Source organism: Scyliorhinus canicula, chromosome 1 (assembly GCF_902713615.1).
Source record: "Scyliorhinus canicula chromosome 1, sScyCan1.1, whole genome shotgun sequence".
NCBI lineage: Eukaryota > Metazoa > Chordata > Chondrichthyes > Carcharhiniformes > Scyliorhinidae > Scyliorhinus > Scyliorhinus canicula.
In genome coordinates this window covers 221,123,808-221,143,644 of record NC_052146.1, presented here as the reverse complement: position 1 = coordinate 221,143,644, position 19,837 = coordinate 221,123,808, and the positions used below count along the sequence as shown (strand labels likewise).

Genomic DNA, 19,837 nt, shown 5'->3' with positions numbered 1-19,837 from the left:
GACGTGGTTTAGCATTGCCTGCCCATCCCGGGTTGCCCAAGAGCATGGCAGTGAGCCTATTGGAACAGTTTGACATCACTTGAGTGATAACTGCATTAAGGCTGGTTGGAGTTGTTTTGGCGAGATTTCATCATATGACCAGTAACCATCCCACTTCCACCAAACATTCTAATTGCTGGTCGATTGACATGTCCATCTTTGCACCTTCTCACACAAATTAAGAAGCCAAAAGGATCTTTGTAATCCATTTGGAGGATTCCTGACTGCTGATTAAACAGTTTTATTCCTCACCCCTATCTGTTAAAATTTTTAAAATAATTAATAAAGAAAATTGGGGGAAAAAAGGATTTATTAAACGGTTCCATGATTTTTCCATCAGCTTGCTCACAGGATTGCCCTGGAGATTCTTCAATTCTTGGAAGTTTCTGGTCAATCCTAGAGGGTTGACGTTCTCATTGGAAATGGAGTTGCACCTGGACCAGACAAGGTGAGCACAGCAGGTTTGCTTCTCCAAAGGACCATTAGTCAATCAGGAGGAATTTTATGACTATGTAATAGATTCATTGTCACTTATAGTTACCAACATTTTATTGCTTTTTTAAAAAAAAACTCAGTTTTCAATTCAAATTCTCAAACTGATATGGTGCGATTTGAACTCACAATTGCTGGATTATTCTGTCCTAAAAAATAACTACATTTCTGTAACCCATAATTCATAAAATCAGTCTCATTCTTGTAATTTAGCAATGAATAAAAATCTCTTTTCTCTTTTAAATATAATTAACTATTACAGCAAAAGAGAAAATAATTATTTCCAATAAACGAGTGTAGAAACATGCAGCAGGTCAGTCAACATATGTAGAGGCAAATCACTCCTCAAATTAACAAAAGCAAAAAACTGCAGATGCTGAAATACTGAAATAAAAACAGAAAATGCTGGATAAACTCAGCAGGTCTGGCGGCATCTGTGCAAACATGAATACAGTTAATGTTTCGAGTCCATACAACCTTTTTACAAAACCAAGACTGTAGGTGGGTCATAATGGACTTGAAATGTTAACTCTTTTTCTCTCTCCACAGACGCTGCCAGCCCTGTTGAGTTTATCCAGCATTTTCTCTTTTTACTCCTAGAATTAATCTGTCCTTTCTCTTTACAGACGGCTGACTAGATCTTTTGTCCATTTCCAGCTATTTAGCATTTTGTATATCAGACAACTGCGGTTTCTAGAAAGGAAGCAAAATATGCCAATGCTAAAATCTGAAATGAAGAGAAAGTGCAGGAACCTCAGCAGATCTGGCAATACATATCGAGAGCAAAACAGAGTTAACGTTTCAGATCTGTGAAGAAAGGTCTTTTTAAAAAATAATTTAGAGTACCAAATTTTTTTCCAATTAAGGGGCAATTTAATGTGGCCAGTCCACCTACCCTGCACATCTTTGGGTTGTGGGGGTGAAACCCACGCAAACACGGGGAGAATGTGCAAACTCCACATGGACAGAGACCCAGAGCCAGGATCGAACCTGGGACCTCGGTGCCATAAGGCAGCAATGCTAACCACTGCGCCACCGTGCTGCCTCAAAGAAAGGTAGTTAACCTGAGAAATTAGTTCTATTTCTCTCTTCACCGATACTGTCAAACTGCTAAATACCACTATCAGACTGGTGCTGAAGAAGAACCAGGCAATGTGCCTCAACGACTACCGTCCGGTGGCCTTGACATCTATCATTATGAAGTACTTCGAGAGGTTGGTCATGAGGCACATCAACTCAATAACTCAATACTTCCAGAATGCCTTGATCTACTGCAATCCGCATACTGCCGCAACCAGTCCACAGCAGACACTATATCCCTGGCCCTACACTCATCCCTGGAGCATCTCAACAACAAGGACTCCTACGTCAGACTCTTATTCATTACCTACAGCTCTGCCTTCAACACCATAATCCCAGCCAAGCTCATATCAAATTCCAAAATGTAGGACTTGGCTCCTCCCTCTGCAAATGGATCCTCGACTTTCTGACCCATTGACCACAATCAGTAAGAATAAACAACGATATCTCCCCCACTATAGTCCTGAATACTGGGGCGCCGCAAGGCTATGTACTTAGCCCCCTACTACAGTCCTTATATGCACACGACTATGTGGCAAAATTCGGCTCCAACTCCATCTACAAGCTGGATGACACAACCGTAGTGGATCAGATCTCAAACAATGAAAAGTCAGAGTACAAGAGGAGATAGAGAACCTAGTGGCATTGTGCAACGACAAAAATTTCTCCCGCAATGTCAGCAAAACTAAGGAGCTGCTCATTGACTTTCGGAAGCGAAGTAGCCCTGTCTGCATCAACGGGGCCGAGGTGGAGATGGTTGACCAAAAAAACACAGCAGCGCCTATACTTCTCCAGGAAATTAAGGAAATTTGGCATGTCTACATTGACTCTGACCTATTTTTAAAGATGCACCATAGAAAGCATCCTATCTGACTACATCACAGAATGGTATGGCAACTGCTCGGCCCAAGAAACTACAGAGAGTTGTGAGCACAGCCCAGTCCATCACGCGAACCACCTCCCATCCATTTACTCTGTTTACATCTCCCGCTGCCTTAGCGGGCAGTATAATCAAAGACCCCACCCACCGGGTTATTCTCTCTTCCAACCTCTTCCATCGGGTAAAAGATACAAAAGTCTGAGAACATGCACTAACATATTCAAAATCAGCTTCTTCCTCGCTGTTACCAGACCCCTGAATGACCCTCTTATGGACTTAACTGATCTCTCCATGCATCTTCTCTACTGTTATAGTGTTATACTCTGTATACTTCCCTCGATGTTGATGTCTGTATATTTACATTGTTTATTTATCGTATGTCCTATGTTTTTCATGTATGGAACGTCTGCCTGGACTGGATGCAGAACAACACTTTTTACTGTATCTCGGCACACGTGACAATAAATCAAAATCCAATCTCATCTAAAATCAATGTATTTCCAAAATGTTTCAGTCTTTACTGCTGTTTCTATAATATTCGATCACTATTCCCATTTGATACCATATGACAAGTTGATTTCCCAGTCCTTTGTTGCTTAAATTTCATTCTTACATTAAGGTCAAACAAATGGTTCAAAAATTATACTGTGGAACGTTAATGTACAAATGGTTGGAACTTCTCTCTGAAATGTTTCTCTCATTAGTGGAAGTGCTAAATTAGTAATAATTGCATTAACCAATCATGAGTTCAAACTCATGGTATTAGTCCATGACCCACCAGTATTATAAGGGCATCTATAATTTTTAGTGCAACTTCAGTTGTGATGAACTGTGCTCAGATAGAACTTGCAAAGCAGCCAATAAATGTAATTCAGGGTGTTTTTGCCAGTGATAAGCTTGGAGCTGATAGAAGGCCACATCATAAAGGAGTACAATGCTTACTTTTTTGCATAGCAACACTGAGAGTTTTAGATTGAGGACCTTGCCCTCTCCGGTTTGCTGCTCGAATTTTGAAAATATAGCGCTCCCCAGGTTGCAGACCATCAACTATAGCAGTTGTAACGTCCCCAGTAAAAGTAACAGTCTTTGCTCCGAATGGTTTGAGAGCCGGGGCGTATGAAACAATGTATTCTGAAACGATTTGGCAGATGGTTGGAAGGAGACAACTGAAAACAACTCTGCTTTTCCACTGGAGATACTGTATGGGAAGAATGAATCACAGGGTGCATTGCTAATGTTTACTGATTAGCAATGCACTAAACAACAACTGGAATCTATCACAAAAATTAGATAGCATTAATACAGGATACACTGACCAAATCTAGAAAATTATCTAGAAAATTCACAATTATCTAGATCAGCAACATATTAAATATACAAGAACTATTTCACTGAAAGAAATATTGACATATGAATATAAAATTAGCTGGTATGTATTGACAAACTGGATCTAGTTAAAACAATTAACTTACCTTTTACAAAATAATACGATCTGACCTTGATATTGAACTTTTTTCCACCAAAATCTTTCTATTTTCATTTGAAGGCAATACATTTAACTAAACATTCATGAGATAATTAACATGTAACGTTTAGATCGTCAGTATAATACATGAACAAAACATGAATTTAAATGAAATTCAATTAATATTTGAATGAACAAGTTGTATTTCAAGGACACGATCTTTATCTTGCCAATTTGTTCTACATTGTTCACTCCTCTCCTGACTGTTTTACTGGGTATGATCCTACAGGAAACGAGCACTTAGCAGTATTTTTTCCAAATGGCCAATATTGCAGTGTGAACAACGATGGGGAATGTGAGCAGTGTAAACTACTATGGGAAGGCATCAAAACTCAGCTTGAAGGTCTCCTCGCCTTACAGCAATACATACAATTTGTATAAAGACAGGTAACAGCGATCAGGAGCAGGAACCCTATCGGATATACACTTTCCCAATCGAGGGACCCAAAAATAACTAACTTCCCACGAATACCTTGCTTGAAATTAAACAACTGAAATAAGGCAGAAATAAAATCAGGAAGTTTCATGTTCTAAACTGAAATCAGGGGCGGGATTCTCCTTGCCGGAAAACCGGCACGAACCACTCCGTGATTCTCCGCACGCCCGGGGCTAGGTGGACACCGGAGGGGTTGGCACCGCACCAGCCGGCGCCGAAGGGACTGCGAGAGTCCGTACATGCGGCAAAGGGGCGGCGTAATGCCGCGCATGCGCTGAACCGCCAGCGTGTTCTGGCGCATGCACGGGAGCTCACTTCTCCGTGCCGGCCATGGCGGAGCCCTGAAGGGGCCGGCGCGGATGGAAGGAGTGCCCCAACGGCACAGGCCCGCCCGCAGATCGGTGGGCCCCCATCGCGGGACAGGCCACCATGCCCCCCCCCCCCCCCCCCCCCCCCCGGGCATCGAATCCCCCTGCGCCCCTCCTCAGGACCATCCTAGCCGACTTACCTGCCGGGTCCCGCCGTGTGGGACCATATCTAATTCACGCCGGCGGGATTGGCAAAAAACGGGCAGCCGCTCGGCCCATTGGGGCCCGGAGAATTGCTTGGTGGGGGGGCTGGGCGCTACCAACGGCCCCCGACCGGCATGGCGTGAACCCCGCCCCCGCCTGAAAACCGGTGCTGGAGAATACGACTGCCGGCGTTGGGGCGGAATTTGCACCGCCCCCCCCCCCGGGGATTCTCCGACTCGGCGGGGGGGTCGGAGAATCCTGCTTAAGATTTCTAACCCTAATAATAATAATCTTTACTGTCACAAGTAGGCTTACATTAACACTGCAATGAAGTTACTGTGAAAAGCCCCAAGTCGCCACACTCCGGCGCCTGCTCGGGTACACAGAGGGAGAATTCAGAATGTCCAAATTATCTAATAGTACATCTTTCGGGACTTGTGGCAGGAAACCGAAGCACCCAAAAGACATCCATGGAGACACGGGGAGAACGTGCAGACTCTGCACAGACAGTGACCCAATCCGGGAATTGAACCTGGGAACCTGGAGCTGTGAAGCAACAGTGCTACCCACTGTGCTACCGTGCTGCCCCTAGCCATGATGATTGAATTTTAAATCATTCAAACACACTATAACATAGGGTTCTCAATCAGTTTACTTCTGAGCCACACCACTTCCCCCACCCAACCAGGTTATGAAAATTTCATGCACCTGTAGCTCAAAGATTTTAAATGTTAAAATTAGTAATACAAGTGGACCCATTTATAAGTTTTGTTTCACTTGTTTCAAGGGAAACTTTTGATTGGTTCTGAGAAATATTAAGGTGTGGCAGACACACACACATATCATGCTAAATGTGTATAATATGAGGCGCGCAGATAGCATCGATAGGAAGGAACGTTTTCCATTAGTGGGGAGGGGGGCAATAACCAAGGGCATAGATTTAAGTTAAGGGGCAGGCAGTTCAGAGGAGATTTGAGAAAAAACTTTTTCACCCAGAGGTGGTGGAGGCGGAATCCCTCACAACTTTTAAGAAGTATTTAGATGAACACTTGAATTGCCAGAGCATACAAAGCTGCAGGCCAAGTGCTGGAAAATGGGATTAGAATAAATAGGTGCTTGATAGTGGACACGATGGGTTGCAACGCCTCTCTCTGTGCTGTAAAAACTCAATGACTCTCTAGTCATCCTGGTCAGTTATGATTAAGTTAGTGGACTCTTTCCAAGCTTCATGGACTGACATTGGGTCTCCAGGACGAAACAACAAGCTCTGTTTCTTCAGGTCCAATATGGGGCCTGGGATGGAGACTATAATAATCGCTTATTGTCACAAGTAGGCTTCAAAGGAGTTACTGTGAAAAGCTCCCGGTCGCCACATTCCGTCGCCTGTTCGGGGAGGCCGGTACGGGAATTGAACCTGCGCTGCTGGCATTGTTCTGCATTACAAGCCAGATGTTTAGCCCACTGGGCTCAACCAGCCCCAGTTTATACCACCAATTCAAGACGATAGTTTTCACCTTTTTTCACTCTGGCAGTCTTGTTATTGGTTCTGAAATTCTGCCATGGATGCTAGTGTTTCCATGTTAATTTGCTGATCTGTTATTTAGTCTAACCGCCCAGATAAACTTTATACCATTGTCGACAGCTTTCAAGGAAAAATTCAATTTTCTATTTGCTTGAATCTGAATATTTTGTTTGATTATGGTTACATTTTCCAGGAGCTTAAAAGATATGAACCTTTCGGACTCTGTTTAAAGCAACAGCTGCTCTCATTTCAATGGTGAGAATTCTATTTGATATTGCATTACAAAGATTCACTTTTCATCTCTTCGCCCAAAATATTGTAAAGCAGAAAAGAATATAACAATCATTTGGGTATTAGCTCAGTTGGCTGGACAGCTGTTTGTGATGCAGAGCGGGGCCAACAGCATGGATTCAACTCCCGTACCAGCTGAGATAATTCATGGAAAAGCATGAGGTTAGTCATGCCTTCTCAACCTTGCCCCTCGCTCAAGGTGTGGTGATCCTCAGGTTAAATTACCACCAGTTAGCTCTCTGCCTCAAAGGGGATAATAACCTATGGTCATCTGGGACTATGGCGATCTTACTTTCCTTTATTCCCTGATTTTAGTGAAATTGTCATAAAATCATGAAATCTCCTACCTGTGACCTTTCCCTTGCTGTTAATAGGCGGATCCCAGGATGCAGTCACCGTTGTTCCCCCTGCACCGAATGGCTTCACCTCAAAGTTCTCAGGACTGGAAGTAGGGGCTGCATTTGAAGGTCGTGAAAGAATTAATTACCACAAAGAACAGGGGCAGAAAATGTCTCACTCATTCAGTTAATATTCAAGACTCTTTAAAAACAAAACCCGTGGGTTTACAAATGTAATGTATCATTTCTAATCAAATAAATTCTGCACTCAGAAACCCTCCAAATTGCAACCATATCTCTTCGGTGTGGTAGCCGTGACCCTCCTTCTGCTTCTTATGTCTCCTGCTCAATTTTTCTCCGAGATTTGGATGAAGCAGATGAAACTTTGGCCTTTTTGCTCATTACAATTCTGCTGGAGAGAGCCCGGTTGTGAATTGTGGCATGATAAGATTCCAAGAGTTTGTACTCAAAATATCATCTGCAATGCTCTTCAATCCCTCCTACTGAGTTTGAACAGCTCGTTCCGCCAAATTATTTGAAGACAGATGAAATAGTGCAGCAAGCACATGGCTTATATCATTCTTTTGTATGAATTCTTGAAACAATTCATTTGTAAATGTAATGCCGTTATCCAAAACAGTGAATCTGGTAGACCATGAGTTGCAAAAATATATCACAGCTTCACAATTATCACAAGAGCTATAATATTACTCATGATATGTGCTTCCAACCATTTAGAATGTGCATCTACGGCAACCAGAAATATGTGGTTCAGGAAAGGTCCTGCAAAGTCCACAAGCAGTCTGAACCATGGCCTACCAGGATCAAGGATGAAGTGGTACTCGTGGAGCGTTGTAGGACCTGCACTCATCCAGGATTGTGCCTTGTAGATGGTGGACAGGCTTTGGGGGGTAGGAGGTGAGTTACTCCCCGTAGGATTCCTAGCCGTTGGCCTGCTCTGCTGGCCACAGTATTAATATGGTTAGTTCAGTTCAGTTTCTAATCAACGGTAACCCCAAGGATGGTGATTGTGGGGATTCAGCAATGGTAACGTCATTGAATGTCAAGGGGCGATGGTTAGATCCTTTCTTGTCGGAGATGGTCATTGCCTGGCACTTGTGTGGCGCAAATGTAACTTGTCACTTGTCAGCACAAGCCTGGATATTGTCCAGGTCTTGCTGCATTTGGACATGGACTATTTCATTATCTGAGGAGTCGGGAATGGTGCTGAACACTGTGAAATCATCAGCGAACATCCCCAATTCTGACCTTATGATGGAAGGGAGATCATTGATGAAGCAGCTGAAGATGGTGGGCCTCAGACACTACCCTGAGGAATTCATGCAGTGATGTCCTGGAGCTGAAATGATTGACCTACAACCACCTCAACCATCTTCCTTTGTGTCAGTTATGACTCAAACCAGTGAAGAACTTTCCCCCCGATTCTCATTGACTCCAATTTTTCTAGGGCTCCTTGAAGCCATATTTAGCCAAATGCTGCCTTGATGTCAAGGGCAGTCCCTCTCACCTCACCTCCAGCATTCAGATCTTTTATCCATGTTTGAACCAAGGCTTTAATGAGGTCAGGAGCTGAGTGACCCTGGCAGAACCTGAGTGGTCGTGAGTAGTTTATTGCTGAGTAAGTGCCACTTTATAGCACTGTTGATGACTCCTTCCATCACTTTGCTGATGACAGGGGGTGGACTGATAGGTTGGTAATTGGCTGGGTTGGATTTATGCTGTTTCTTGTGTACAGGACACACCTGGATAGTTTTCCACATTGCTGGGTAGATGCCAGTGTTGTAGCTGTACTGGAACTGCTTGGCTAGGGGTGCAACATGTTCTGGAGAACAAGTCTTCTATTGCTGGAACATTGTCAGGGCCTGTAGCCTTTGCCATATCCAGTGCCTTCAGACATTTCTTGGTATCATGTGGACTGAATCGTATTGGCTTTAGACTGACATCTGTAATGCTGATGACCTCCGGAGGAGACCGAGATGGATCATCCACTCGGCACTTCTGGCTGAAGGTTGTTGCAAATGTCTCAGTCTTATCTTTTGCACAGATGGGCTCCTCCATCATTCAGGATAGGGATCTTTGTGGAGCTTCCTCCTCCAGGGAGTTGTTTAAATGTCCACCATCATTCACGGCTGGATGTGGCAAGACTGCAGAGCTTAGATCTGATGTGTCTGATGTGGAATCGCTTAGCTCTGTCTAATACTTGCCTTTGACAATGTGCCTCATGGCAGACTGGTACAAAAGGTGAAGTCACACAGGATCAGAGGAGAGGTGGTAAGATGGATACAGAACTGGCTCGGTCACAGAAGGCAAAGGGTAGCAGTAGAAGGGTGTTTTTCTGAATGGAAGGTTGTGACTAGTGGCATTCCACAGTGATCTTTGCTGGGGCCTCTGGTGTTTGTAGTATACTGTCATGTGAGTGTCCCTTTAAGAAATATTTTTGTCTTATCACATGGCTTCAGTGATGTGCGTGGAGTTGGGCTATGGCTCTGGGAGTTGGTTTTACTTTTCGCTTTGGTTTGGAGCTGGTTTGTGGCTCTGAGTTTTTAACTTTCGTTTTTCACATTTGGGTGCTGTAGTTTGGCTCTGAGTTTTTAACTTTCGTTTTTCACATTTGGCTGCTGTACTCAGTCAGAGAAGTATTTTGGCCCGTCTCTCTATTTTCAATTTTAAAGAGTTATTCCAAGGAAGAAACCCAATTATTATAATTACCTACTGTTTTGGTAAAGAAGGATTTTTGGTTTATTGGATCGTGTTATTAAATTGGAACAGTTAAGGGGGAAATTTCCTAAGAGTTATACATAGATTACTGTAGTTGTGCAGGGTCTTTACGTTTGTAGTTGATAATAATTCTTTTTTTTTTTAAATTTAGATTACCCAATTATTTTTTTCCAATTAAGGGGCAATTTAGCTTGGCCAATCCACCCACTCTGCACATTTTTGGGTTGTGGGGGCAAAACCCACGCAGACACGGGGAGAATGTGCAAACTCCACACGGACAGTGACCCAGAGCCGGGATCGAACCTGGGACCTCAGCGCCGTGAGGCAGTTGTGCTAACCACTAGGCCACCGTGCTGCCCTGATAATAATTCTTACTGTGTGTGTTCATAACGATGTTAACTAAATTCATAGAATAAAGCTTGTTTTTTTATTAAAAGCGCCCAAGAACTCTGTTGAATAATACCTGAAAGGCAGGCTCTTGTGCTCATCGTAACCAAAATCAATAAATAGTTATAGGTCAGGTGAACTTCATAATATACTTTGGTGTTTTCTAAACCCTGGCCCATAACAAAACATAAACAATTTGGAGGAAAGTGTAGCTGGTCTGATAAGTAAGTTCGCGGATGACACCGAGGTTGGTGGAATGGCAGGTATTGTTGAGGATTGTCAGCGCATATAGCAGGACATAGATAGGTTGGAGACTTGGGCAGAGAAATGGCAAATGGAGTTTGATCCAGACAAATCGTGAGGTAATGCATTTTGGTAGGTCTAACATGGAGGGGAAATATACCGTAAATGGCAAAACTCTTAGGAATGTAGAAAGTCAGAGAGATCTGGACATGCAAGTCCACAGATCTTTGAAAGTGGCCACACAATTGGCAAGGTTGCCTTCATTGGACGGGGCATTGAGTATAAAAACTGGCAAGACATGCTACAGTTGTATAGACTTTGGTAAGGCCGCACTTGGAATATTGCGCACAATTCTGGTCGCCACACTACCAGAAGGATGTGGAGGCTTTGGAGAGGGTGCAGAAGAGGTTTACCAGGATGTTGCCTGGTCTGGAGGGTGTTAGCTATACAAAGAGGCTGAATAGGCTCGGACTGTTTTCATTAGAATGACGGAGCTTGAGGGGTGACCTGATAGAGGTCTACAAGATCATGAGGGGCATGGATAGAGTTGATGGGCAGGCACTCTTTCCCAGGGTGGAGGGGGGCATAGGTTTAAGGTCTATGGGGAAAAGTTTAGAGATGTGCAAGGCAGGTTTTTTTACGCAGAGGGTGGCGTATGCCTGGAACGCATTGCCAGGGCAGGTTGTGGAAGCAGATACATTAACGCCATTCAAAAGGCATCTCAACAAATATATGGATAGGATGGGTATAGATGGATAGGGAATAAGGAGGTGCTGAGGGTTTTGGCCAAGGGTATTATCATGACCGGTACAGACTTGGAGGGCCGAAGGGCTTGTTCCTGTGCTGGATTGTTCTTTGTTCTTATGCTGTTTGGTACACAAGTAGCTCTGTGTTGTAGCTTCGTCAATCGACACATCATTTTTAGCTATGCCAGGCGTTGCTCCCGGCATGCTCTCTTGCACTCTCCGCTCACTCACCCGCGGTGCTCTGCTTTCCCTCGCGCCCCACAGCGCTCCGCTCTCTCTCGCCCACGGCGTTCTGATTTCCTGCCTGCGGGGCTCTGCTCTCTCGCCTGCGGTGCTCTGTTCCCTCGCTCACGGCGCTCTATTCCCACTCCTGTGGCGCTCTGCTCTCCCTCGCCCACGGCGCTTTGTTCTCTGATGCTGCTGCCGTGCTCTGCTTTATATCTCAGTCCTCTCTGTGATGCTTTGTTCTCTGATGCTGCTGCCGTGCTCTGCTTTATATCTCAGTCCTCTCTGTGATGCTTTATTCTCTCAATAACTGACTGGAGAGCATTTGGATGAGATACTGGTTGAACATTTGTCCCAGTAAAAGGCAGTGCCTAAAATTAGAGGGGCAGGCAGGAAAAAGGGAAGGGACTTGGTGAAGGAGCAGGAATGTGGATAACTCAGCAGAATAGCACACAGGTATAATCAGCCAAATAGGCTCCTTTTTCCCTATCATTTTACGGTGGTGGGAGAGCTGATCCTTCTTTAAAACATGCTGGGATAACAGAGAGGATTTGTGTAACCAGTTTGTTGTAAAGCATTTTCAGATGTAGTAATGTAGTTTTTTTTTTAAAGAGCTCTGACCTGTTAATGCTAAAGAAGTTTATAAGCTTTATAAAACAAATGTCAATCTGCATTAGTTTATGTTTGGAAAAAATGGCAACTCATGATTTTTACAGCAAATCTCTTGATCCTTTAGAGTTTGTCTCTTGATTTATGAAACAGTGCGATTGGCATTGCCGAGTCCCTTGTGGCTTTAAAGAATTTTAGTAATACACTATAGCAGCGGTATCTCTTTACAAAGCTCACTCTCAGTACTTACTTGCCTCAGAGAAATTACAATCCATTCTAAAATTTCCATCAAAGCACACGTTACAGAAAAAACCTCTTCAGTCCCACACATTTTCTGACATTTTTCAGCACAGCCAGTATCTAAAACAGCATGGCCATATATATCCAGCTTAACATGAACAAGCAGGAATAAAGCTTTGTCACTCATGGTTATACAAACGAGACACTCAAAAGCCAATTATACAATAGAATTTTTACAGTGCAGAAGGAAGCCATTCAGTCCATCGAGTCTGCAACTATCCTCTGAAAGAGCACCCGACCCAGGCCCGCTCCTCCACCCTATCCCCGTAACTCCACCTAACCTGCATATCCCTGGACAGTAAGGGGCAATTTATCATGAACAATCGATCTAACCCGCACAACTTTGGACTGTGGGAGGAAACTGGAGCACCCGGAGGAAACCAACGCAGACAGGGTGTGGTGAATGTAACATGGTAATTCACACTGTATCTTTGTAAGCACAGTAGCGTTACCCGACCACTAGGGGGAGTAGCTCTGGGAATGCTCAGGAGCTGTACAGGGCTCCATCCTTGGTTCTGCCCACGACTCCTCCCCCTTGTGCTGCTGTATAAATACCCTTGTCCAGAGTCAGCCTGCAGTTCACTGAGAGTTCATCAACGGGTAACAGGCTGGCTCTGTAGTAAGTGGATTAAAGCCTATATTCATATCGGAAACACGTGTCTGGTGAATTGATGGTTCCATCACACGGAGAGAAAGTGTAAACTCCACACAGACAGTCGCCGGAGGCCAGAATTGAACCTGGGTGCCTGGTGCTGTGAGGGAGCAGTGCTAACCACTGTGTCACCCTATCATTAGAATTAACAGCAGAGGAAGATGACATACCTAACACCCTACTGACATTTGAAATAATTAGTCACATAGGTCTTTCGAGTAATGGTTGTAAGGTTATTTAATGCAGAACAAAATCAGGTTTATTCAAAACTAGTTACACCATTGAATTCAATCCCCCCAATGTTTAGGAACGACAGGCTATTCCTGATAAATCAAAGTTGCTTAATTTGAATTAATATATTATTTTAACTTTTAACACAAAAAAATAACTTGGAACTGTCAGCAGCAGCTTGTAATTGCAGTTTGAATATAGTGTTGTATTTGGAGTGACTTTTGAGTACCGAGCATTAACAACATACCTGATTCTGGTGTTCGTTGGAAGACTGAAACGCTCCATTTGCCATCTCTGTCTCCTTGTGAGGTTCGAACAGAGAATTCGTATATGGAATCTGAAGTGAGCTTGTCAATCAGAACTCGCCTGTACGTCTTAGATATTTTATAATCCCATTTGGCTGATTCTCCCTTCTCTCTGTATCTAACAGTGTAATACCTGAAAAGGTTAAGAAGAGCATAAAAATAAAAACGGTCGTCTTGCATGAAATTTTACTGTTTTGAACCATCACTTACAGATAATAAATCCACCTGTCCAGCATTGCAAGCCATTTAGATTATTGGCTTCGTCCATCTTTGAATTATTGTTTATATTGCTTTGATGCCACATGGCAATTTTCAGTGAAGAATATCACTACTACTAAGCTACCTGATGTTACTTCTCTTGAACGAGCTGCTGATTCAAAGAATATTTAGCGCACGTCAGTAAAAAAAGCAATGTATTTGCTACAAACGTACGCAGATCACACAGCTGGATCATGAACTCATCACATTTATGGAATCACCGTCAACCCTAGGTCATGTGCTTAAACTTTCCTATCTTTGACAAAATAGTACTGAAAAGATAATTTGGGGTTATAATGCAAGAACCTGGACCTGTAAAATGATGTGCATTGCACACAAAATCATAAAAGGTTTCAACAATGGAATCCAATGGTAAATATCGCTATGCCAAGTCCCTTATAAGCACAATAGATGGGAAAGGTTCCCTTCGTTTTACTAGCACCATAGCAAGTTATTCTAACCTTCTTTCAATTATTAGGAAAGTATATCAAGAACCCAGGTAAGGAGGGGTAAACCAATCCATCTTTGTCCCACTTCCCAGTTGGTTACAATAGAGTTTGAATTTAAAATGGAAGTGATATCGCCAACTCAGTATATATTTAACTGTGTATGTAGCTCGGTGCAAGAAATCAGCCAGCCAGGTTCCGAAAGTTAACAAGTAAAGAGACCGTTTTAGCAATAAAACTCACTCGGGCAAAGATGCAGAAATTAACAAAAGGTTTAAAATATAGAAATATGTTGTACAATCCACTAACGCAAAAAAAAACACACACAAAATTCCCCATAGCATCCAAAGCAAATTGCAGATTATCAGATCGGGAAACAAAGTTGGTCAAATTACAAGTAAAGTCAGAAAAAATATTCACAATGATATAAAAATTATTTTGTAACATATCTGCACAACCACACTGCACAACTTTGAGTTGGAGCAGAGTGACAAGGGTTGTTCTGAAGTTTACCGCTTCAAATTAGGAAGTGAGCTTCACAGCAGAAGTAAGTCATTCTGTAGAAGACTGAATGGAGAGAGTAAAGGTTAGCATAAAATTTAAAAGTACCGAACAACATTTCACAAAAGATGGAAATGTAGGTAATCTCAGCTAAAAATGAATACCTGAAAGAATAATGAAGATCTTTTTAGAACCAGGATTGATAGGGATATAGAAGGAATTGCACGCTAAAAGGCCCATGGAATTGCCATACCTAGAGCAGTCACGAGTTAAGATCAATTGCGTTTTCTGTTCATCGATGGGAGGTGAGCATCATTGGCTGGGCCAGCATGTATTGCCCACTCCCAATTGAAGAGTCAACCACATTGCGGTGGATCTGGAGTCACATGTAGGCCACACCAGGTAAGGATGGCAAATACGCATCTCTACAGAACATTATCATAGAATCATAGAATTTACAGTGCAGAAGGAGGCCATTCAGCCCATCAAATCTGCAACAGCCCTTGGAAAAAGCACCCTTCCTAAGTCCATACTTCAACCCTATCCCCGTAACCTCACCTCCGCTTTTTTGGACACTAAGGGCAATTTAGCATGGCCAATCCACATAACCTGCGCATCTTTGGACTGTGGGAGGAAACCAGAGCACCCGGAGGAAACCCACTCAGACACGGGGAGAACGTGCAGACTTCCGCACAGACAGTGACCCAAGCCGGAAATCAAACCTGGGATCCTGGAGCTGTGAAGCAACTGGGCTAACCACTATGCTACTGTGCTGCCCTTAGTGAACCAGATGGGTTTCATGGTCATGTGGTTTTAATTCCAGATTTTTATTGAATTCAAATTTCAGCATCTGCGCCATCGCTTCCCTTTAATGGTGAGTGATTTAAGGTTAATGCATATTTTGTGGATTCACATGGTCAATTTCTGGCTGTGTGAAACAGAATTACAGAATTGTTACAGCACAGAAGATGACCATTCAGCCCTTTCTATTTGCACTGACTCTCCGTGTAAGCAATTGACTCAGTGCCAACCTCCCGTCTTCTCCCCGTAACCCTGCGCATTCTTCCTTTACAGATAACAGTCTAATTCCATTTTGAATGCTTCGATTTTTTTTTTTTAAATCATAGAATTTGCAGTGCAGAAGGAGGCCATTCGGCCCATCGAGTCTGCACCGGCTCTTGGAAAGAGCACCCTACCCAAGGTCAACACCTCCACCCTATCCCTATAACCCAGTAACCCCACCCGTGTTGGGCAATTTTGGACACTAAGGGCAATTTATCATGGCCAATCCACCTAACCTGCACATCTTTGGATGTGGGAGGAAACCGGAGCACCCGGAGGAAACCCACGCACACACGGGGAGGATGTGCAGACTCCGCACAGACAATGACCCAAGCCGGAATCGAACCTGGGACCCTGGAGCTGTGAAGCATTTGTGCTATCCACAATGCTACCCTGCTGCCCAAGATTTAACCTGTGCCTTTACCACACACCCAAGCAGTGCATTCCAGACCTTAACATACTTGCTGCATGAAAACGTTTTTTCTCATATTGTTTTTGCTTCTTTTGCCAATTACTTGAATTCTGTGTCCCCTCATACATGATCCTTCCACATGTAAAAACAGTTCCACCCTATCAACTCTATCTGGGCTCCTGTCACAATCTGATAATTCTACTAAGTTTTAGACTCTGTAATATATATGGATTTTATTTTTTTAACCACAGTTTAATATTAAATGGTTCAGATCTGACTTTCTGTTGGACAATTAACAGCCAAGATAGTTGGGGGACAAGAAAGCAGTTGTGTCTGAAGAAGCAAAATTGTCTTATTGTTTTATTACGGAGCTCTGCTGAATCTTGAGCTGATGCTGTCTTAATGGCCAAAATAAGGTTAGATTTTTGTTTTTAAGAATAGTTTGAAGGAATGGCTAAAACATTGTGAACTTAAGATGACGCCTTATATTTAAACAAACCATGCATTGCATTAATTGTTCTGTACCAGAGAGGGCTTTTTCTAGGATTGCCATCTTGCCATGGTGGAGAGGTTTGAACATTCCGTTGATCCCAAGATGCCGTCAGGAGTGTTAAGCTCCTGGCAGGATCACCCATGATGGTGAGGTCGGAGGGGAGGAAGTCCCTAGCATCCGACCGGCAGGTAGGCGATGGAGATTGATTCAGTCATCCCATTCTTGGAATATGAACAGTACAGCATTGGTAGCTTTCTTCACAACTGAGCAGCCCTCATCAGGATTCCCTCTACTCACCCCGCATGGGGAAAGGGGGCCCTAAGAATAGTCAGTTCCATCCTCAACCTGGCTGGAAAATCCAGCAGACTCATCTACCTGTGGTCAGTAAATCAAAGTTAAACTGAATTTTGGAACCTGGAATGTACGGACCCGCATGGATAATGAGCAAAACAATCAACCTGAATGGAGATCTGCCCTTGTTGTCCGTGAACTCAGGCACTTCAACATTGACATCGCCGCCCTGCAAGAGACTCGAAGAGCAGGCGAAGGGCAGCTGAAGGAAGATGACGGTGGTTGCACCTTCTTCTGGAAAGAAAAACCTGAGGATCAATCCAGGATACATGGAATTGGATTCACCATCAAGAACAAACTCATCAACCGACACGTGGAGCTCCCTGTCGGCATCAATAAGCACCTCATGACCCTCGGCCTACAACTTGCCAAGCAGGCAACAGTCGTCAGTGCCTACGTCTCAATCCTTGATGCCAAAGATGAGTCTAAAGAAGGCTTCTACTCCACCCTGGACACCATTCTCTCCAACATTCCCAAGGAAGATAAGATCATCCTTCTTGGGGACTTCAACACCTGGGTCGGAAAGGACTCCCACTCTGGAAAGGAACCATCTGAGAGGAAGGTGTTAAAAATTGCAACTCCAACAGGGTTCTCTTACTCACCAGATGCACGGAATTGCAGATTATCATCATTAATACACTGTTCCACCAAAAAGAGAAGTCTAAGACTTCCTGGAGCCATCCACGATCAAAGCACTGGCATGTGATCGACTTCATCATTGTCTGATCCAGAGACCAAATGCCCTCATCCCACAAAGTAATGACCTGTGCAGATGACTGCTGAACAGACCATTGTCTCATCCACTCCTCTATGGCCATCAAACTCCACCAGAAGCAGCAGAAGCTGAAGAAACAGCTCAGAAAAATGATCAACATTGAATGGCGTCAAGAGCCAAGCATGTTAGTGAACGTCCAACAGTATCTTCTCCAAAATCTCCAAGAGTCTGTTCTAATGGAGTGGAGGAAAACTAGAAAGAGTTGAAGGCAGCCATCAGCTCAAGCTGTGAAGAAACCATCACCTAGAAGACAGGAAACACCAAGACTGGTTCGACGAGAACAATCACATCATCGAAGACCTCAACGGCAAGAAGAAGAAAGCTCTCTATGCCTGGCAAAATGACATAACCAGCAAGATAAAGAGAGCTCATCAAAGCAGAAATACAAAGAAAAACAAGAGAAATCAAGAACCAATGTTGGACAGAGAAAGTGAAGAAGCTGCAGCTCACGCGCCGACAAGCCCAACACCCAGGGATACCTCAGTGCCACAAAGGCAATTATGAATCCAACACGCTAGGCCTCAAACGGGTGCGGAGTATGGACTATCAGCCTACGATGAAGAGAAGACTTCAAAGAACTCCCAAACCATGATACAATCTTAGATGAGGATGTGTTTGAGGAAATCCCCAACTCCCCATCAATGATGACCTTGGGCTCACACAAGGCAGAAACAAAGTTGAAGCTGCCATTAAACAGGTGAAGAATGGAAAAGCCGCAAGAGTGGACGGGATCCCAGTGGAGATTTTAAAACTTGGGAGGAGAAGAAATCACCCAGCATCTCCAGCAGCTTTTCCTGAAAATCTGGGAGAAAAGAAATTCCTGCCGACCTCAGGGGTGCCGTCATCAGCACCATCTTCAAGAAAGGAATAACAGTGGTCCAAGGACCGATCCCACCTCCGGGGAAAACCTGCCAAGTGTGCGGCCGAAGATGCGGCTCTAGGATCGGACACATCAGCCAAGCAAGGACCCACAGAACCCGTGACCAGTGACACGGAGTTTCTTAGGGAGACAATCATACTCATTAACGAGTGATCGCTGAATAAGAACCAGGAGGGGAGCCTTTCTGCTCTGATATGGTAGGAAGTGGTCTTACCTATTGATTTACCTGATGATATAGTTGCATTGGGGAGCTTGAGTAAGATGTTGACAAGAGAATGTATGGTGGATCAGGAAGAAAATGTGCATTTCTTTGTGATGAAATGTAAACTGGTGCTTATGGCGCATAAGCAGGTGCAAAGGTGGGGTGATGCAAGAAGATTTGCATCCTACATTTGCAGCCAATAGGAGGAGTGAATTTGGACCATCTCCAAAAAAAGGAAGGAGAAATGGGAGAGTGGGGATAAAAGTTGAAAAATCTTAATTATCCTGACATCGATCGTAATAGAACATAGAACAGTACAGCACAGAACAGGCCATTCGGCCCTCAATGTTGCGCCGAGCCATGATCACCCTACTCAACCCACGTATCCACCTTATACCCGTAACCCAACAACCCCCCCCTTAACCTTACTTTTATTAGGACACTACGGGCAATTTAGCATGGCCAATCCGCACATCTTTGGACTGTGGGAGGAAACCGGAGCACCCGGAGGAACCCACGCACACAGGGGGAGGACGTGCAGACTCCACACAGACAGTGACCCAGCCGGGAATCGAACCTGGGACCCTGGAGCTGTGAAGCATTTATGCTAACCACCATGCTACCCTGCTGCCCCTTTGAAGTGCTTTGAGGAGGTTGGTCATGAAGCGCATCAGCTCCATACTCCCAGAATGCCTAGATCCACTGCAATTTGCATACTGCCGCAACCAGTCCACAGAGACGCCATCTCCCTGGCCCTACACTCATCCCTTGAGCATCTCGACAACAAGAACGTCTACATCAGACTTCTATTTATTGACAACAGCTCCTCCTTCAACACCATAATCCCAGCCAAGCTCATATCAAAGCTCAAAAACCTAGGACTTGGCTCCTCACTCTGCAAATGG

General features: G+C 44.0%; 1 protein-coding gene across 2 annotated transcripts in view; it reads right to left on the bottom strand.

The window, feature by feature from the left end:
- fndc1 (fibronectin type III domain containing 1) overlaps positions 1-19,837 on the bottom strand; it is a 251,208-nt gene that overhangs the window by 86,701 nt on the left and 144,670 nt on the right. The window contains exons 7-9 of one of the 2 annotated variants that reach the window (XM_038808240.1): positions 13,495-13,685; positions 7,125-7,232; positions 3,434-3,622 (exon numbers count right to left, since the gene is read on the bottom strand). In XM_038808240.1, the coding sequence (XP_038664168.1) occupies positions 3,434-3,622; positions 7,125-7,232; positions 13,495-13,685 (488 nt within the window). The remainder of the gene's footprint in view (positions 1-3,433; positions 3,623-7,124; positions 7,233-13,494; positions 13,686-19,837) is intronic. The other variant, XM_038808250.1, reaches the window with a different exon arrangement.